General features: G+C 33.6%; 1 protein-coding gene across 18 annotated transcripts in view; it reads left to right on the forward strand.

Annotated features, from left to right (window-relative positions):
* The window catches only part of EPHA6 (EPH receptor A6), an 872,069-nt gene that overhangs the window by 74,359 nt on the left and 776,006 nt on the right, over positions 1-21,704 (forward strand). For 17 of the 18 annotated variants that reach the window (XR_005383133.1, XM_038582514.1, XM_038582517.1 and 14 more), the window contains exon 2: positions 2,805-2,869. Coding sequence is in view for 16 of the 18 variants with exons in the window: in XM_038582514.1 (XP_038438442.1) it covers positions 2,805-2,869 (65 nt within the window). In the remaining 2 variants the exon portion in view is untranslated. Of the gene's footprint in view, positions 1-2,804; positions 2,870-21,704 lie in introns of those variants that run through there. The other variant, XM_038582520.1, reaches the window with a different exon arrangement.

Consider the following 21,704-nt stretch of genomic DNA (forward strand, 5'->3'; position numbering starts at 1 on the left):
CTTCTCAACAATAAAAAGTAACTGATGATTGATAAATGCAACAACATAGATAAATCTCAGATGTGTTATGCTATATGAGCTATATATGAAAGAACCAAGCTCAAAAGGCTTCATGCTATATAATTTCATTCCTTGGACATTTTGGGAAAGGCAAAAATCATAAGGACAGAAATTAGATTAGTGGTTGCCAGGGGATGGGCTGTAGAAGGAATTCAGCATGAAGGATCACAAGGGGAATTTTGAGGGTGATGGAAATATTCCATAGCTTGATTGTAGCAGTGGTTACCTGGTTGTGGGAGTTTGCCACAATTCATAGAAATATACATTCAAAAAGGGTGATTATTTTTTTGGTTAATAAATCATATCTCAGTAGATCTGACTTTTTAAAAAGTTATTGGGGGAAATTATGGATTGAAAAACAAAGAGTAATGTCAACTCACTGTAATGAATAGCACTTACTTGGAATTTGATTTTTCTGTTCAAATAAGTTGAAACAATAGGGATATTAAACACTGATTGGATATTTGATGACATTAAGGAATTACTACTTATAGTAATACATTAAGATATTGTATTAAAATATCTATATTAAAAGAAGTCTTTATCTTAGATATATATACTGAAATTTTTATGGGTAATATTACTGAAATTTGCTTCAAAGAAACTTTGCAGTGAAATAGAGTGGGTAAAGATGTACAGGTGAAGTAAGGTGGACTATAAGTTGGTTCATTTTACTGTTTTCTCTACATTCTAAAATATGAGAATTTTCCGTAGTAAAATTTAAAGAATTACAACTCAGATTTACAAATGTATATTTATTAAATTGAGTTTAACAGTACTGAAAGAATATTCTACAGTGAGTAATTAGAGTTCATGTCAAATCACACATGATACATGGTTTCATGCTTAAAAATTGACATAACCTGTGATTCAAATAAGAAAAACCACAGAATCCGTACAATAGACTCCAGTGTGTCTGGTGTCTCATTACCCTCTGTGGAACTTTTAAAAACTACAAATGGAAAACTTCACTTCCTTAACTATGTGAAGATCTAAAACTCATGATGAAATACCAAAGCCTTGTTTTTTAGAGTATGATCCATGACATACAGCGTTTAGGGGACTTGGATGTAGTAGTTAAAAATAAAATTAAAAATTAACATTTGAATCATGGGCCCTGCACATTTTACCTACTGGAAACACCACAAAAATCCTCCCCATTTGATCTGATTTAGTTATGGCTCAGCTACTTTATTCTGAAAGTAAACCATTTGTTCCTTATCACATCGGACTGAAGGACCCCTTTGTCCTATGTCAGCATCTTCTTTGTGAAATTTTCCCAGACCTCCCTACTAGCTTTAACATTAGTAACTTAATTGCTAGGCTATTATATAATCTTCCATTTAAAACTTCAACAGAATATTTTCTAGCCATTTGTTTTTATGTCTGCCTTCTGACCAGATGATGCCTTCTGACCAGTAACTTTTGGTCAGGGAAAAAGACAACGTGGTTTTTTATTTTCACCTTGGCTTCCCTTAGCTGTCAGTCTACCCTCACATATGATAATAATATAATCTATGCTTTAAAGAGAGTTTTATTAAAAATAAGTTGTTTTCATACTTTGCAATATATAAGGCTGTTTAATAACATTAAAAGAAGCTACAGAAGCCTGTGTTAATACAGGTTTTCTTTACTGTAATATAAAAAGACTATGTATGGGGATCCCTGGGTGGCGCAGCAGTTTAGCGCCTGCCTTTGGCCCAGGGCGCGATCCTGGAGACCCGGGATCGAATCCCACGTCGGGCTCCTGGTGCATGGAGCCTGCTTCTCCCTCTGCCTATGTCTCTGCCTCTCTCTCTCTCTGTGTGTGACTATCATAAAAAAAAAAAAAAAAGACTATGTATGAATGTGGTGGGGGAAGCAAAGGTGATGATTTCAATTGTTGGCTCACAAACTGGTCCCCTACTCATGCAGGCCAAGAGAGACTGCAGAAAGAGGCAGACTACTCCAAACTGGTAGGTGGGAGGGCTCATATGCAAGGGAACTTACTTGTCTTGGGCAGCTGCAAGATTTCCATATTCACCCACCAGAATCTTCAAGTTTGCACAGAAGCCTTAACTGGGTTGAGTCATGTGTACTATCCAGGTGGTCTCAACAACGTGTTACCCTTTCAAGGCTCTGTCCTTGGAACAGCTCCCACTGTGGGCAGAGTTTACATTCTGGGCATGGGGGAAGGGAGTGAGGAGCCTCCTGTTGCCTGGGTCCAGTTCAAGGGTCAACTGGCAATCATGTCATCTCAATTACGTCTATCAACATTCATCAGTTTTAAAAGCCAGCTATTAAAAACGACTGTTAAGGGGCACCTGAGTGGCTCAGTTAAGTGCCTTTGGCTCACGTCATGATCTCAGGGTCCTGGAATTGAGCCCTGCATTGGGTTCATTGCTCAGCAGGGAATCTGCTTCTTTCTCTTCCTCTACCCCTCCCCTCTGCTTGTATGTGTGCATGCTCTCTCTCTCAAATAAAACCTTTAAAAAAATGACTGTTAATTCTGTTTCTCAATTATCTATTTCATTTAGTATTGTTAAACACAAATTATGTATTTTGAAAATAAGCTGTAACTACATCACGCATTTAATATTATTTAATAATATTATATTAATATCTGGTATACACAGTTGTAAAGTAAGTAATTCAACATATTAAAGCTAATGCAATGGATAATAGTAAAGGTAGTTGACATTAATGATTTAAATAACATTTTTGCATCATTTGAAAAATTCATGTAATTTTTTTTTTAATTCCAGTTGTGTTGCTTGATACAACAACTGTACTGGGAGAGCTAGGATGGAAAACATATCCATTAAATGGGGTAAGTTTAATTATGTTTTTAAAATTTTCATCCTTGCTAGGTTTTTAGGATCTGTTATGAAAAAGGAACAATGCTATTGGGCTCTAGTTAGTATGAATTTTAGCAATTACCAAAATTCCATAGAAAAGGTTAAAGTACAGTTAGGACTTGTAATCAATGAGAATGATGTATAAAAATCTTTGCTTTCTTTTAAATTAGTCATTCTTTCATATAGTGTTCTTCTATATACAAAGCCCCCCCCCCCACCCCCGGCCCGGTCTTATTCTAAACTGGAAAAGGACAGGAGAAAGTCAGCACAAGACTAAAGAGCCCCAGGAGAAATCCCAAGGTGGAGGGTAAAATGACATTCAAGGGGTGCAGAAGGTGTTGGCTTTAGTTGTTAAGTGGAACCAGGGTTCCCCACTCATCCATCCCACATAGTGCAGATGCCACCCTGACAGCCTGAGCTCCTCTATAGAAGCTGAGCACAAGGTTCAGCCACCCCTGCCCATGGGTCCCAGGTCCTGCTCCAGCTGCGTTCTGGAACCAGAAGGGCTCGAATGTCAGCAGGCTCCATCGCTGACCACACGAGAGGGCAGCTGCTGCATCAGGCCTCTTCTAATATATGTTCTTTAATATAGTGACATATTAGACTGTCTCTTGTATGTTTTCTCATAGAATTTCTGTGTGTAAGTTCAAGACAGTTTTTTTTGTAATATAGGTTCATTAAATTTGGTAACCTTAGTGAGTATTTGTCCATAAGCAAACTCTAGATTATCAGAAGTGGATTTTACAGATATTAATGGTTTGTTTTTATTAGAAAATATGAGTATACTAAAGTAGTATGTGTTTTTTGAACTTGACAAAAAGAAACATTTTGATTAGGTTTTTGTTAGCTGAGAGTATTTGCTTTTGAAAGGCATGTGTAATTTAAGGGTGCATAATTTACAAACACTGATTTTTCAAGTCCTGATATGTTAGCTGTGGTTTTAATTGTTTTTTAATATGGTTTAATGTATTCTGCATCATTCTGACATTGCAATATATTTCTACTTCTTTTTTTTAATTTCAAGTTAAAATAAAAGGATGGTTAGTGAAGTTTACTTAGGTTTTGTCTTATTAAGCAAAATTTTCAGTCATGGAGCTAGTCAACCGTTATTCAAGTATACTTGGGTTAGCTTTTCTTCCTTTTTTAAGAAATTATATTTTTCTCAATCATCAGATTCTTGGTTCATATTTTTACATTGCTTTTTCTATTACATATGCAAATTTAAATCTAAATGAAGTTGACCAAAAACTATTTTATTTCTTAGAATCATTCAAATATTATTGCTTGAATTTGACCTTTTATATCAATAGTTACTCATTTAACATGTGTTTTCATCTGTAAATAAAGAGTTACATCTTCCTGTCTTTTTTCAACAGGCTATTTGTTTCTTTAGATTTGTTTGTTTTATAGACTGATTTTATTTTTTCTGAAATTCTCATTTTATTCTCATAGAGCTCTCATCAAACCATTTCTGAAAATACTTCTTTGAACTGAGATTATACTTGTACATTCATCATCTTATTTTCATTAAACATTAATATTTATTATTTATTGACTGTATTAAGCATGCCAAATTTATTAATTACTTTCAAGAAGAGAATGAAACTTTTTTTAAATTCCCTTCCAAGATATATACGTTTCCTTTCTCAGTATATAAAGTAATTTATAAGAACTTATAAATTTATAACTTGAAACTTTATAAACACTACTTTTCCAGTGTTTGAAAAAAAATGACAAAAACATATTGGTGATTGTATTATCACTGGCCTCCTGTAATCATGGCCAAAGAATCATGTGAGGAACAGAAGGAATTACATCCCTGCCCCAGTGATTGTATTTGTCTTGATCAAACTGAATTTCAAAGCAAACTGGTAAGGAGGAGACACAAGGACTTACAGACTTAGAAATAACCTTACTGTTCTATTTCCCAGTTGGAGAAACCTTGTCTTAAAGAGAGTAAGGAACAAAAAATACCAAGTTATAGGCTGCTAAATAGTGAGTGATGGGATTTAATTCAAACAAAATTATTTCTAGTAAAGCCTGCATCTTTATCTTGTCAGTGATAACAGAGAGGGGCATTGGAAACTCCATGAAAGGCCAATTACTTTTGTTTACATTTGCATAATTGATTCAGATTTCTTTTCCCTTTGATAAACATAGTACTCGATTGAGATGGATGTATTGGACACTAGCCACGGATTTGCAGGAGGAAAAAGAGAAACGAGAAGAAGGAGAACATGGGGGGGGGGGGGTGGGGGGAAGTATGATAGAATAAGGTGGAAAAGGAAGAGATGGTTAATACTTGTCAAGCATTTACCATATGCTAAGCTTTGTTCAAAGCAGTTTACTTGCATGAGTCCTAGAAATCAATAATAATTTTACTCTATTGAAAGATATAGAAATTGAGACTCAGGTACATTAAGTAACCTTTACAAAGTCACGGAGCTAGGAATTAGTGCAGCAAAAATTCAAAGCCAAGCAGAAACTAATCTTCTACACATGTGTGTTGTTGTTGTTGTTTTTTCCCTGTAAAATTCTACCATGGAAATATAGAGGCCAGTGACCAATATGTATAAAATACAGAGGGAAAAGTCACATGAGGATTCAGACATTAAGACGTAAATTGAATACTCAGTTACCTTGGAATGTCAATGTAGGAATGAGCTATATTACTTTTAGATTATCCTCCAATAATAGTGCATACATAGCAAGTGAAAGCAGTAGAAATACTTGAAAATGAGAGCTGATGGACATAGTTTGTAATAGATACAGATTGAAGCTACATGGATTAGATGAAACAAAAGTGAATCCAGGGAAACAATAAAATGGATAGATGACCTATGTAAGTTCTAAAGAAAATGTATAACTTCAATTTTTTTCTCTTTTAGTGAAGCAGGTATATTACTGAGGAAAATGAGTTTATTTAATGCTCTTTATAGGTTAAAACAAGTAAGGAAATAATCAGTGAGGATGAAAAACTTTGAAAAAGGCTACTGAAAATGGTGAGAATGAAAATCATCTCGACATCAGTATTAAATTATTTAAAATCTGTAGAAACTTAATTTATAACATTTCTGAAAGAATATGTATTCAGCACTTTCAAAGAGTACAGAAATTCTGAGAATGATTTTTCCCCATTTACAAAAGATGAAGCAGAGATTCATAGTATTTAAGTAATACGTCCAAATTTACATAGCTACTTAATGAAAAAATTGGTTCCACCTATATCTGAGAAATGCCGCAATGTTCATGAAATCCTTCACATATGCAAAGATAAGGCAAGGCTATGACTGTTTTGATTTCTTCCACTTAAGCCTTATGCTTTAGAAATATTTTCTGTTATACAAACTCTACTGTTGTTGATCACAAATATCTCAGAAATTATTCAACACTTTCAATGTACATAATGTTCCTAATAATCAAGTGAAATGGAATTTTAATGTCTATATTATATCTGTACTAAACATTTATATTCCAATAAATAACAGTATTTTGATATCTTAGAAATAGTTTTTGGGGATGCCTGACTGGTTCATTTGGTTGTGTCCAACTCTTGATTTCGACTCAAGTTGTGATCTCAAGGTTGTTAGATCAAGCCCTGCATCTGACTCCTCAGTCAGCATCGAATTGCTCAAGACTCTCTCTTCTTTTCTCTTCCGCATACCCACACTGTTTCTCTCTTTCTCTCTTAAATAAATAAATCTTTAAACAATTTATGTTTCAGTTTACAATATTTAAACTACCATTTATTTCTGTATATTAAAATTGTACTTATATCTATTTGAAATTGTATGACTTTTTCCAGGTTGTCAGGTTTATTGAGCCATGCTAATATGAATGGCCATTTTAACTAAAATGGACTTTTATTTAGAGACTCTACTTCAGTTGTTTTTACAAAATAGCCATGGGTAGAAAAGACCACCAGATGATAAATGTGGCAACTTTATGGGGCACCTGGGTGGCTTGGTGGTTGAGTGTCTGCCTTCGGCTCAGGTTGTGATCCCGGGGTCCTGGGATCAAGTCCCACATCGGGCTCCCTGCAGGGAGCCTGCTTATCCCTCTGCCTGTGTCTCTACCTCTCTCTGTGTGTCTCTCATGAATAAATAAATATAATCTTAAAAAAATTGGCACTTTATGATATCAAGAATACTTGGTATTTCTCTGAATGAAGGATTTTTTAGGAATAACTTTTTAATTGATAATTTTTTATAATACTTGAACTAAGATATTTTTGAAATTATATACTGTATAAAATATGTGATTCAATAAATGACTTCATAGAATTTTTTTTACACCTAAAATAACCAGACCGCCAGTAGTATCATGCTAATATAGTTACAGGAGTAGACATTTAAATGTCTGTGAACAAAACAATTACTGGTTATTTGAGTAGGAGGTAAATACCTCTGGTTAGAGAATGTAGAAAATATATGACTAAGTAGTCTTGAACAAATGACTTCTTAAGTTTGTAAGAATGAAAAAAAAATATATGTATATATTTACTGAAATGCTTGCTTATCAAATCACTTGTACTTTAAAATGTGTAGTGTCTAGAATTCAATCTAAAAGACTTCAATTTTATATTCTTAGTGCCAGGTACCCTGTTAGAGTGTTTGCATAGCTCCAGAAGCCTCATAGTATAGAGATCATTCTGCACAATCATAAGGCCAGGGAGAGTCTTCAGGTAGTTTTGAATAATGATTTGTGAAAGAATAACGTGAAGCGGGATTAATTCTGGTCAGGGAAAATTGGTAGTAGGATGTGACATTAGCTCTTTCCGATCAACTGTGAAGGAATCCCATATGAGCTGGACAAGAGGGTAGAAAGCTTCTGTAAGGCAAAGAGAATAACTTGAGGAAAGGCACAGAATTCTTAAATGTGCACACTAAGTTTTGGGAATATTGAGAATAATTTGTATGGTTGGAGATAAGACTGATTATGGGCTAATCATACTGTAGAAGACTTAGAATTTCAGTGTCTTATTTGACTTAGATAATGTATATCTCATTCCCAGTAAATAGAAGTTAAAAGTAAAAACTATCTGGATTCAGTTAAACAAACAAACAAAAATTATTAACACTTTGTTTTGTTTTAGATAATAATGTAGACCCTTGGAAATGAAAGGCACCTTAGAAAATTGTTAAGAAAGGATGTTCAAAATGTAGGTAATATTCAAAATATAGGTAATATAACATTGATATATTGAAAATGGAGTGAAATTGAATAATTGCATTTGTATATGTAATGAAGCTTGGTGTTAGAAAAGAATGAGTACATCAAAAATTTTGGTAACCAGTGGTTGTAATTCATAAGAGCTCTCACAGTCTAATGTCAAGAATTTTATGTCTGCATAATTTAAAACTCTTAAGAGCTTTATCCTATAAGTGTCCCTTCTATCCTTGATCTGTCAATGTACTATACTAACATAATAAAATTGTGATGATATAGCAGAGTAGCTAATAGTGCCATGAAATCAATGAAAGAATGCTGCATGAATAAAACTTTTCACAAAACACTATAGAAGTTATTAGTGGATAATGTTTTTATAAATATGGAGTATAGGCATATGCCCTAGATTTTTCATTTGCCATAAATAACTAATAAATGGTTAATACTGAATCTTACTCCTTTGCAAAGCTTAAAGACCTATTTAATTTTGGAAATTTCCTGGGAAGGAGATAGTCCTTAAGAAGTCATGACAGTTTAATGCTAATGAGAAAAGAAACATGAAAGATACCGCTCATGCAATAACTTTGTACAAAAGAAGAGATTTAAAAAATATGTATCTCTTGAGTTTGTTCTCATAGTTTGAAAAGGTGTTAAAGGAGAATCATATCAATTCTCTTGAAACATTTACTCATGTTTACTCCTTTCCTTTGATATTTTTTATTTATTCCAATTTGGTTTTAGCCAATATATAACATCGTAGATTAAAGAAAATAATACAGTAAGAAGATCTGTAGTTAAATGCGATGTTCAAAATCCTTACTATTCATTACAGATTGAGTCCCATTCAATGCCACATAGCAGTGGGGTATGTCACAGTGGAGCACCCTAGCTCAATATTAATTCTGACTAATAAAAAGTAACTGCTACCTACCAGAAAAATGAAAGACTTCGCAAAATAAAAAAGGAATTTCATGATTAAAGACTTACATTGTTTTCTTTGAGCTTTATTACTTATATTTGATACTACTTAAAATTTAATAGCCATGTGGCTTTTTAGTTTTGATACTGTAACTGAAAAGATAAATGATTTGGGTAGCCACATACTGATGATTAACTTAGACTTGAATAAAATCTGTTAGTTAAAAGATAACATTTCATAATAATAATAACTCCATAATTCCATAAGGTATTATTTGATTTATACTTAATATTACAAATACTTCGTGTTGTTGCAAAGAACTTGATTTTTAAGCACTCCCATCAACTCACCTGAAAGATTTTCATTATTTTTTTATTCCTTATAGTATTTTTAGCAAGAAAATGAAAAGTTTGCACGTCCCAGATTTTTTGTTCCCCACTCTCCTGTTTTGGCTACTTATATACATAGTAGATCAGATCTTTGTTATGAAACTGTAGAGGGCATAGATACAGGCACTCCAGTACTCAAAATAAAATTTCTTTTTTAACAGTGAAGTACATTTTAGCAGAAAGAATTAAGAGAAAACTGAATGCCAGTATGAAAAAAAAAGTGCTATTGGCTATCAAGCTGCATTTTATATTAATTATGACAATTAGAGATTAGAAAACTTTGTTTTTCAGGTGGCAAATATTGATTTCAAATATAATATATGTGTTTTTTGCATGCTGTGACTTAGATGATCTTCCGGGTTTGAATAATGCAAGATGATGCAAGTTGTTTAACATAGTAAATTGGTATTTGGAAATTTAGCCTATAGCAGTTAGGAGAATAGTGATATGGGTCATTCATGTCTAAATAAAACTATAAGCGAACATGGTAACTCAGTTGCTAATGATTTTTATAATGAAATAATGATTTTAATAATAAAGAGTCTTATATTACAATTAAACTGTGTGCAAAGGTGCTGTGTTCCATTTAACAGAACTGATCATTTCCTAATATCACTGTTCCAAAGTTGAAAAATCAAAGATAGAATGTATTAATGACAGAGAATGGAATACCTGCTAATAATTAATTACTACTTTTGTTTATAATCTCTATATTTCATATAGTAGGAACCAATTTATCATAGCACCAGACTTCAGTATTGCATTTTGATTCATTTTTTAATACATTGAAATTATACAACACTTAAATGTATGCATTTGAATTCTGAAAATATAAGTTTCTGTTAAAACTGGATTGTCTTAGTTACTGCCTTCAAAATTGGTATCTAACTAGTTTTTCTTCTGAGAAACTTCTCAACATATGTAGAACTTTCCAAATATCCATCATATTAATTACAGTCATATTGTTTCACTTTTGAAAGAAAATGCTTTTCAGTTTTGTAAGTTTTTATTGTCATATCCTCAAATTCAGAGATTTCTTTTTTTCTTTTTTTCTTTTTTTTTTTTTAAGAGAGAGAGCACGTGTGAGCGGTGTGGAGGGACAGAGGGAGCAGGAGAGAATGCTAGAATGCTAAGCATGCTCCACGCCCAGTGTGGAGCTGACATGGGACTTGATCTCATGACCCTGAGATTGTGACCTGAGCCAAAACCAAGAGTCAGACACTTAACTGACTGAGGCACACAGGCATCCTGAGAGATTATTTTCTGTTATGCCCAGCCTGCATAATGAGCCCATCAGAAGCATTCCTTATTTTTATTACATTGTTCTTGATCTCTTCTATTTCTTTTTGATTCATTTTAGCGTTTCAATTTCCCAACTACATTACCCATCTGTTCTTGCAGGTTGTCTTCTTTATTCAAGCCCTTAGCTTATTAACACTTACTTTTAAAAATTCCTGGTCTGATAATTCTGACATTCCTGCTGTATCTGACTCTGGTTCTAATGCTTCTTCAGTCTCCTCAACCAGTATTTTTATTTTTATCTTTAGGACAGCTGGTAATTTGTTATCGAAAGGTAGACGTGATGTCTGGGTAAAAGAAACTGAAATCAGTAGGCCTTTGTAGTGTGGTAGTAAGGTGGAGGGGGTAGGGGAAATATTTTCTAATCCTATAATTGGGCTTCTTTCTTTTGCTGAGTCTGTGCCCCTGGACCCTGAACTTCATCAGTGTCTTCTTGCTTTTCTCCACCATTAGGTGGGATAGGATTGCCACAGGGAACTGGGGTTGGATATTTTCCTCTTCCTACATGGAAGGCTGGAGCCTGCTGGAGCTGAGTATTTTTCTTCCATTAACTAGGTTAGGCTCTGATAAAATAGTTTCCCCCGAGGGCGGGCCTTGTTAAGAACTGAATGCTCTGGCTATTTGAAGTGGTTTCTTACATTTTCAACTGTCATAGACATTATATAATTGGCTGAAACATTTCCTTATACAGTTTTGCATATAATTTTACTCAGTTTTCCCTACCTTCTGTTTTTATGCAATCAACAATCTGAATTTTTCATTCTTCATGATCAGGAGTGGTTGGCTTTATCTCCCAAATTCATTTAATCTAAAAACAAATTAAGCTTTTATGCCTTTGTTTATCTGACATTATTGCTATTATTCTTTACAAATCAATAAAGGAAGACTTCAGAGCTTTCCTGTGCTGTGCAGGTTGAGTAGTAGACCATGACACTCCTGGGAGCTCTTAGAAATTTAGTTGCATGATCTTGGCTTCACAGGAGACCCAAGGTAAATTTCTGCCTCAGAACATTCAAATTATTAATGTCACGAGTCTGCAATAAGAACTGTGCTTAAGCATTTTATATACTTTTTAATTTGGTCCTGATAATATCTATGTGAAGTAAATATCATTAGTACCATTTTATACATGAGAAAAACTAGAGAGAAATCATCTAATCTGCCTATGTTTGTGGGGATATTGACTGAAGGACCTGGTATTAAAGCCAAGGTCATCTCGGTCCCAAAGCAAGAATTATTACCCATTCAGTGTGCCTATAACCATAGATTGGTTTTCAACATTGCGATTGACACCCTGGAAGGTTTAAAATAACCTATGAGGTTGTTCAAGTGCAGTCTTCATCTTGTTGCAGTGTTGTTAGAATGACACAGATATTGTATAAAAGGAGACATAGTTATTGAAAAGTGCTGATAAAAAGATTAATTCCTCTTTGAAGACCAAAGGATATCCCAAAGCAAAGGATGGTTAATTATTAAGTATAGTCCTTTAGTAAGTAGATTGTTTTGATATTTTTTCTCTTGGAAAAGAACTAAAGAAATTTTCCTTTAGTGTATTTATTTTGGGTTTATTCCTTCGTGTCTCATATCTTTACACATGTCTGTTATTGACTGTAAGCTAACTAGGTGTAAAATACTGGGTAATCTAATCCAAAAATAAACAACCTCACAGAAATGAGTTTATTTATAAATAGAGTAATTAGAGAAATAAATAAGGGAAGTGTTAAGAGTTTGTCATTCTCACATCATGTTCTAAGTAAATTGACCCAGAAACCTACTGAGGGTTATCCATGTAGTTAGTGCTAAGATGTCCTATTCCCTCAACCATATCTTATTGGGATAAAAGTGTCATCAAAAGACATCCAAGTCATTGGGTAACCAGCTACCTGTCACTTCATATGTGTAATTTCCATAAATGACTCTTTAGATCCCTTTTTAGGAATTTAGGAATTTCCTTACAGGAAGATAGCAATCTGAAACTTCTTCCATAAGGACACACAGAAAAATACACTGAAAAGGATTAGAGCAGAGTCACATATGACTAGAAGTTCTCAGAGAGCAGAAGATAGCAGCCGTTAAAGGAGAATTAAAGGGGTAGAAGAGAACATAGCACACACAGAGGAAAAGCCATGAGAAAAAGAGTGGGGTAGTTAGCATTTCTGGAGCTGACCAGGTTTCTGCTAAATCTCCAGAACCATTTCTGAGATATTCTTAAAATGAATTCCCTTACTTGAGCCATTGAATTGTAAGGGCAGATTGTAGACCTGATGGCGATGATGATGGTGGTGGTGGTTGACGGCAGCAGCAGTGGCAAAAAAAAAAGAAGGTAGTGGAACACTGGCACTGTAATAAGATGGGCCCGGAAACATAAAATTCATGGAAGGAAGAATTTCTTTGAAGAGAGCACAGCGGCATGAATCATCCAGAACTACAGGTCTGGATTTTATTGTTTTATTAACAATGTTTTATTAACATTTATAAATGTTATAAACATTTTATTTTATTATTTTATTAAAATAAAATAATTTATTTTATTATTTTATTAACACATGCATGGATGAATGACCTCCCTTTTTTATTTTATTAACACATGCATGGATGAATGACCTGTTTTATTAGGATGAATGACCTCCCTTGCACATAGGCAACGTGAGGAAACAGGTGACTGAATATGCACACCTGATTACAGTGCATAAATTTTAAAATATTTAATATCTGAGTAACTATAATTTCTTTCTTTTTCTTCCAAGTTTTGATTTAAATTCCAGTTAGTTAATATACAGTGTAGTGTTAGTTTCAGGTGTAGAATTTAGCGATCTATCACTTACAACACCCAATGCTCATCACAAGTGCCCTCCTTAACACCCATCACCTGTTTAAGCCATCATCTTGCCCACCTCCTCTCCAGCAACCCTCAGTTTGTTCTCTGTAGTTGACAGTCTGTTTCTTGGTTTGCCTCTCTTAACCTCCATGTTCATTTGTTTCTTAAATTCCACATATGAGTGAAATCATACAGTATTTGTCTCTCTCTGACTTATTTCGCTTAGCATAATACTCTCCAGTTCTATCCATATCCTAGCAAGGGGCAGTATTTCATCTTTGTTACAGCTGAGTAATATTCCATTGTCTGTCTGTCTGTCTATCCATCCATCCATCCATCCATCCATCCATCTATCCATCCATCCATCATCTATCTCACATCCTCCTTTATCCAGTCATTAGCCAGACATTTGGGCTCTTTCCACATTTTGGCTATTGCTGATAATGCTGAGCAGTTGTGATTTGTGGCACTTTTCTCTGTCCTGCCTCAGAATATTCCTTCCTGTATAGCATCCTCTGCAAAATAAATAAATAAATGGATTGCTTCCTCATTTTTCACCAGTTGAAAGAACATGTATTAGATAATGAAGAAATTAATTCTATGATAAAGAAGAAAAGTAAAAGAAAAGCAGGTAGCAAGGACTTAGGAAATCAGATGTGAAGTATTTTCTGATCTATGAATACCTAATTAGTTTCATATTCTCTGGGCAGCCGAAAAATAAGTATATTCGCAATTCATTTGTTCAGTATATCTGCCTTTTTTTTTCTGTGTGCTCTTGATGGTGTCTTCTCCTAAGTAGAATTCTGAAAGGGATGGGTCTTTTTAAGCCAATTACCCTTGATTTACATAATATAGTCTTTCCTTTATTATCTTTGCTTTTTACATTGTTACTTCTAAAGCTTTTACTCTAGTCTCCTACTTCCAAAAGAAGTTTACAGTTGTTCTTTTAATGTGAATTCCCATATTGTATAATATAAATTCAGTTTCTGGTTTTATCAAAAAGTTCTAATAATTTTAACCAGAATCATTCAGGATATTTATAAACCATTTCATTTATAAACAAAAAGTCTATATATAAATCCAAATCAGGCACAAAACACATGCTAAATTCTCTTATGAACTCTGAGGGATTTTTAGTAAAATACTTAACTAGATGAAATATAATAATAGGCCAGATATTCTTATAAATGTAATTGTTTGTATTTTAAGTGATTGACATTCTTAATATAGCCAGTCACCAAATCCTTAAAACTCTTTCAAATCATTATCATTACTGCATCAGTTTGGCTCCTCATCATTTCTCTCCAAACCACCATGGATGTGTTTTAAATTATCCCTTTGCTTTGGGTTTTTCTCTAGCCCCTTCCACCAACCATTCCAACCCATCCTTCATCCTGTGGCCAGAACCAATCTGAAGACTGAATAGGTAATCGTGTGTCTATTTAATTCTTACTCCCCTTACTTATCATTTACCTCATGGCCTGCAGCTGCTTCTCCATTTTCACCTTCTGATATTTTCTGCCGCTCCAACAGCTTTTTCTAAAGACACTGTTGTAGTTTCTTCTATGTAATTTACTCTCTGTTTCTGGATATAAGATCATGCTGTTGATTTTATCAGGAAAGTTCTCTGGCCAACCCTTAGTTTCTCTAGCTTTTTCCTGTTGGTCATTGAAAGCAAAAAGGATTTTTCATCTTTTCTGGGGAGACTTACACTGCGGAAAGTTGAATTAGGAAATTACTTTTTTTTTTTTTGCAATATCTAGAACTCAGTGCATATCACAGCATTTATTTCACAATATTTAGGTATCTGTTTCCTACCAGATTGTGAACTCTCAAAGGGATTGGGTGTGTCATCTATATCTGAATTAGGAATTAGGCAATACAATGATTGCCATATGACAGATGTTCAATAGAAGTTGGTTGAATAGTTAAGTATATATACAAGTAGCAAATTATTTCAGATAAGATATTGGTTAAAGACTATATTTTGCAACTTTTACTGGAGCTGGCACAGTTTGATACTATCTTTGGGCCAAATCAGCTGTGAAGAAAAGACTAAATGGTTGTGAAAATTGAAATGAGTCCTTATTCAGCACTGGATTGAATGCAGGTAGAAAACTTTATACATTTACTCCCATTTTTGTATTTTAGACAGTCCAATCCATTTTCTCATTATCAACTTTTTTTCACTAAAATTAAAGTTGAAAGGTGGGTGGGAAAGATACTTACCTATGAAATAAAAGCAATAAAAGAGCTTATAAGCTATTTAAGCAACTCCAATCAAGACATAATACACTTTCAAAGAATTAATGACTGGTTTAGAACAGTTGATGATCTGAATCACATCTGGGAAGTATTAACCCCAGATGATTATTAATCCTGCACTTTATTATTAAAGATGAGAATAAAAAATAGAACATATGGATTTTTAATGGTTGATAGATGGACTGCAAATTTTAGAAAATTTATGTTAACCAGTCAAGCTTTAAAAAGCATAGGTCAGCATTAAATGTTAAATAGGTTTTTGTAATCTGTATTCCATGCAATTAGTATTTTGAACTAATGTACCATAGTAAGCAAAATAGGTGCTTAAAATGATTTGGCTTTGTTTTATTTTAGCAAAGCAAAATCTGTTGTGTTCATAAATGTAGTACTTAGTCTTTATCTCCCCCATAATTAGGTAGCAATGTATACCAAAATATTTCAGTGTAATTTAAAAAGTCTTTCAAATAAAAACATGAAATTAAGATTTAAAAATATATGCACACACACATTTTTTCCTTTGAATGTTCATGAATTCTATAGACCACATTTGGAGATGTAAAATTAATCTGTATTGTTAATTTAGATTGCCCAATTTAATAATTTTATTCATTTAATCCAATTATATGCCTTCCTTAAATTCAATACTTTCTGATGCACATTAGAAGGGATTTCTTCATGGTTGCTGTTGAGAATTGCTCTAAGAAATCCTCACATTTGAGGCCCCTGGAAGGCTCAGTTGGTTTAACATCTGCCTTCAGCTCAGGTCATGGGGTCCTGAGATCAAACCCCACGTTGGGCTCCCTGCTCAGTAGGGAATCTGCTTCTCTCTTTGCCTCTCCTCCCCCATGCTTTTTTTTATCTTATTATTATTATATATTATTATTATATTAATTGCTTGGATGACTAGCCTTGGTTTGCCTGGAATGTCTTGGTTTATTTTGTTGTCCTAGACTCATTAATTGTACTGTATTCATTTTTAAAAGTGTTCTTGTTTGGATTATAAATTGTATGCCTAATGTTAGGTAATGTCAACTATATTACAAATAAACCCCAAATGTATAATTTAAACATGAAAAATGTTATTCTCAGTGTTGTAGTAGTCTGAGTATTTCCAATTGTCAGGAGTTCCTCCTTTTCTCCATGGAGAGGATAGTCTTCCTTCTTAAAAATTCAGAAGTGGCACATAGTATATCTCCTCATATTTCAATGGCTGCAACCCATTCACATTATTATAGCCAACTGGGGAAGCAGAAAATGTAAGTTGGCCTGGGAAGAAAAGAAAATGGACTTTAGTTGGATGGAGTAAACTACTGGTTGTAATGTAATACCTATTCTTTTTTCTCTCCCATTAACAGAATCTTTATTTTTGAGCCATCAGTCTGTCCAACTAAAAAACCCCAAAGTTTCTAGTGTATTTTGCAGCCAGTTGTGAACCAAAACATTATGTTCCAGCCAATGATATGTAAGTGGAAGTGTTTTGTGATATTTCTAGGAAGACTGCTTAAAATGAGTTCTGTCAACTTGAGGTCAAACCTTTTTGACTGATGTATCCCCCTTTTTCTATCTAGAATGCAAATATGATATCTAGAGCTTTATAGCCATCTTGAACTTCAGGGTGAACTTGAGGATGAGATCACATTCCAGGATGATGGAGTTGCATATTATATAACCATTAAAATTATATTCATGTTGTAGACATAAATAACATTGGAATATTGTCTTATATAATACTAAGGGAAATAAGGAACAAAAATTTTCTAATTTTATAACTGTGCTAGAACAAAAAAACATGAAAGGAAATAAAAGCACTAGTTAAGGTTTTTCTCTAGGTCATGAGAATATGAGTGATTTGGTTTTTTGTTCATATTTCCTTTTTTTTTTCAAAATTCTCTACATAGTTATACATTTCTTTTTTAAAAAATAAAACATTATTAAATATATATTTATGTATTAATGTACATTTTATTAATTTGGAATTTAAAAGTATCTAGTGTGACTTGGTATTTTCCCAACAATCATAAATGTTAGCAGGAAATGACTTTGTTACCCCTGGAATCCAGAGTTAATATGGAAAATTAATATATATGTAGAAAAATATCTTAAAAATTTACTGTATGCTTCCTGATATTAGAAAGAGGAAGAATAAGCAGAGTCTGGCTTAATTAGATATTTAAGAGATGTTACCTATAATTAATGTAAAAAATAAGGAACACTGTTGATACAAATGATAGAAATTATGATTAAAAAATTGTGATTTAGGGAGAAAAGAATTGCCAGTGTTTATTCAACTGAGTCATTAATTTGTCTTTTTATCTGTCCATTAATTTAGCAGCTATTTATTATAAGCTATGTTCTTGTCTATAAGACTAAAATAATAAGTAAAGATGCTGTCTTTGTCCTTAAAACCAATGGTGGGAGATAGACATTAATCAAATAATCACAAAACATGGTAAGTGTAATTTAAAATCTGATAAGTATAAATGTTATGAAGGAGAGATGCCACTGAAGCTTATAATAAGAGATCTAGATGATCAGGAAAATCAGAAAAGGGCTTTCCTAAGTGACAGTGGAGGGGAGACCATAAGTATGCTGGCAGGGGAAAGAAGGAGAGAAAGCACTTCTCAGGAGATGGGAACAGAATTTGCAAGTCACATGAGATTAAGTGAATGGAGATCTTTGTGAGTAGACATCAGAGATAGAGATACAGAGAGAGAGAGGGAAGGAAGGAAACAGGTTAAGTAAAAAGGTTGAAGCCAAAGGTAAGTCAAATAAGAGAAGGTGAAAGAAGCTATGAGCACTATTTACAAATAAGGCCTTGAAGGCCATGGCAAGGCATGTTATCATTATTCTAATCTCAATGTAGATTTATTGGTGGGTAGTAAGCAGACTTATATTTTGAAAAGATCACTCTTGTTGAATGCAGGCCAAGTAGTTAGAGAGTTTCAACCCAGGGACAGGGACTTAGCAGGCTAGTTTTAGGATAGTAATACTGTACATATGGCTGAGAAGCTATCATGATCTAATGCCATGAAATATCATCCCATGTCTGCTGGCTATGATTTGTCTGTCTAGATATAGAAAAAGTTTATATCATTCCAATAATGGTTTCTCCCTTACATAATATTATGAAATTATGGTTTCCAATAGCTTTTAGGATTTGATATCTCTGAGCATCAATCAGTTATAATCCTTTTCCAAAGTTTAGGAATAAAATTTTGAATGGTGAAAAACAAAAAAAATAAACCTTCACAAACATTGTCTACCTTGTTACTAGTTAATCCTCAGGATCTAACATTAGTTTCTAGTACAGAGTGACAGAAAATATTAATTTAAGAGAAAACCAAAATAAACTGATTTATTATGTTATAATACTGAGTATATATTAGTATTATTACAGAAAATCAAACTTAATATATTTTCACTTGCAAAGCAGTTAATATTTGATTAGCATTGGGCTTATTTTATTCTGAGGTATTATCTGTCCTAGTGTTTAAGGCCTTATTAGACTGTTTTCATTATTTTAGTGAAAAATCTAAAAAGCAAAGTTTCCTTAGATGAAAACTAAAAATATTGCACTTAAAAGTGTGCTGTTCATAATTCCTTATTTCATTAAAGATCAATTTGTAAAAGAAATAGGAATAAAAATCAATGAATATAATACTGGATACAAGGTCAATATACAAAAACCAATTTTATTTCTGTATACTATCAACAAAAAAATAAATATTTTTGAAGTGTCATGTTAATAACATCAAAAAATGAAAATACTTAGAAATAAATCTAAGAAAATATATGCAAGAACCCTTTGTATTAGAAACCACAAATCGTGCCCAGAGAAAATAAAAACTTACAGAAATGGAAAGTATATATGTTCATGGATTGAAAGAATTAGTATTATATATTAGTGAATTCTCTTAAAATATCCTATAGATTCAATGAGTTCAATCCAGATAAATACTTCATGTAGTTTTGTTTTTCCCTTTTAAAAAATGAGGTGAAATAGACACAAAATTAACCACCTTAGAGTGAATTATTCAGTGCAACCACCACAATATCATGCAACCATCACTTCTATCTAGTTCCAAAACATTTTCCTCACCCCGAAAGGAAGCCCCATATCAATTTAGAAGTTCCTCCCTCTTCTTCCTTTCCTCCAGCACCTGCCAATAAGCAATCTGCTTTTGGCCTCTATGGATTTACCTGTTTTGGATAATCATATAAATGGTATCATACCCTATGTGACCCTTCGTGTCTAGCTTCTTTAACTTAATGATTCTGAGTTTCCTCATGAGCTTCCTATATGTAGTACGTGCCAGTACTTCATTCCTTGTTATGGCAGAATAATATTCCATTGTACGTGTATACTACAGTTGTTTATTCATTCACCCACTGATGGGCATTTAGGCAGTTTCTACCTTTTACTTGTCGTTGATAGTTCTCCTGTGCATATACATATATGTGAGCATCTGTTTTCAAGTCTGTGGGGTATGTACTTAGCAATGCAGTTGTTAGGTCACATGGTAATTTTATGTCTAACTTTTGGTGGAACTGCCGAACTGTTTCCCACAGTGACTGATTTTGCATTCCCATCTGTGATGTTACAAGGGTTCTAGTTCCTCCATGTCCTCACCAACACTTATTATTTTGCCATTTAGTGTTCTTTTTTGTGTAAATATGGTAATTGATAAGCCAATTCTAAATTTTTTTAGAAAATCAAAGATTCGCCAAGGAAATCTGGGTGATAAAAGAAAACATTGAGACGTTTGTAGCACAAAACATCAACACTGATGATAATGTGTAGTAATTAATACAGTATTATATTAGTGCAAGTACAGACAAATTGGACTAATAGTACAGACTGGAAAATTTATAAATAGATTCACCATGTATTAGGATACCTGATTAATAATCAGGTTACGTTGCACTAACATGAGTAAAATATTTTTTCAGTAAATCGTTCTGGGGTTAATGGAATATCTGTATGGGAAAAAAATATATCTTCACCCTTTACCCTGTATACCGAAATGGGTTGGAGCTCTAGATGTGAAAGATAAAATTAAAGCTTTCAAAAGAAAATCTTTATGAGCTTTAGTAGCTAGATATTTCCTAAACATGACATCAGATTTGATGAACAAACAAAAATGTAAACTGAATATTAAGAGCTTTCATTATAGAAAGAAACCATTAAAAATGGGAGGGAGTTGGGATGCCTGGGTGGCTCAGTCGATTAAGCATCCAACACTTGATTTCAGCTCAGGTCGTGATCTCAGGATTGTGAGATCGAGCTTTGTGTTGAGCTCTGTAATCAGCAGGGAGTCTGCTTGGGATTCTCTCTCTCCCTCTGTCTCTAGATCCACCCCCTGCATACACTCTCTCTCTTTTTTTCTCTCTCAAGTGAGTAAGTCTTTTTTAAAAATGGGGAAAAGGCAACAACATTTTCTTTTAAACACTTAGGCTTAGGTCAGTTTTTGTTTGTGTGGCTACAGCCAGTAACCTCAAATATATGGTATATCACAGAAGGGGGAGAGTTCATATCCACACACTCCTCTGTCTCAGAGCATTGGCCTAAATGTGGCATATCCCTTCTTCTAGTGCATCCACGGTCCCCAGCTACTGGGAGTCAGGTTCGTGGGGAAGCTCATGGAATGATTGCTGAGCGTTATGGCTCTGTAACATCCTCTCATTCTCAGAATTTACTTGTAATTTGAGGACTCATGAGGGGTTTTTTTAGGGTTTTTAAAATCCTCTTCAAGAAATTCACTATTGTCTTCTCAGGTATTCTATTTTCTTGTCATAGGGTCTAATACTAGAACCTTTCGATCTATTTTCTGTATTTCTTAGCAGATCTTTCATAATTCTAAATTCTTCTCCCTCCTTTTAAGTAAATCAGGATAAGGTTTTAGTAATATATTTAAATGTCTATTCCAATATATTAATCATTTTCCCAG

The sequence above is a fragment of the Canis lupus genome, chromosome 33, assembly GCF_011100685.1.
Source record: "Canis lupus familiaris isolate Mischka breed German Shepherd chromosome 33, alternate assembly UU_Cfam_GSD_1.0, whole genome shotgun sequence".
NCBI classification, from domain to species: domain Eukaryota; kingdom Metazoa; phylum Chordata; class Mammalia; order Carnivora; family Canidae; genus Canis; species Canis lupus.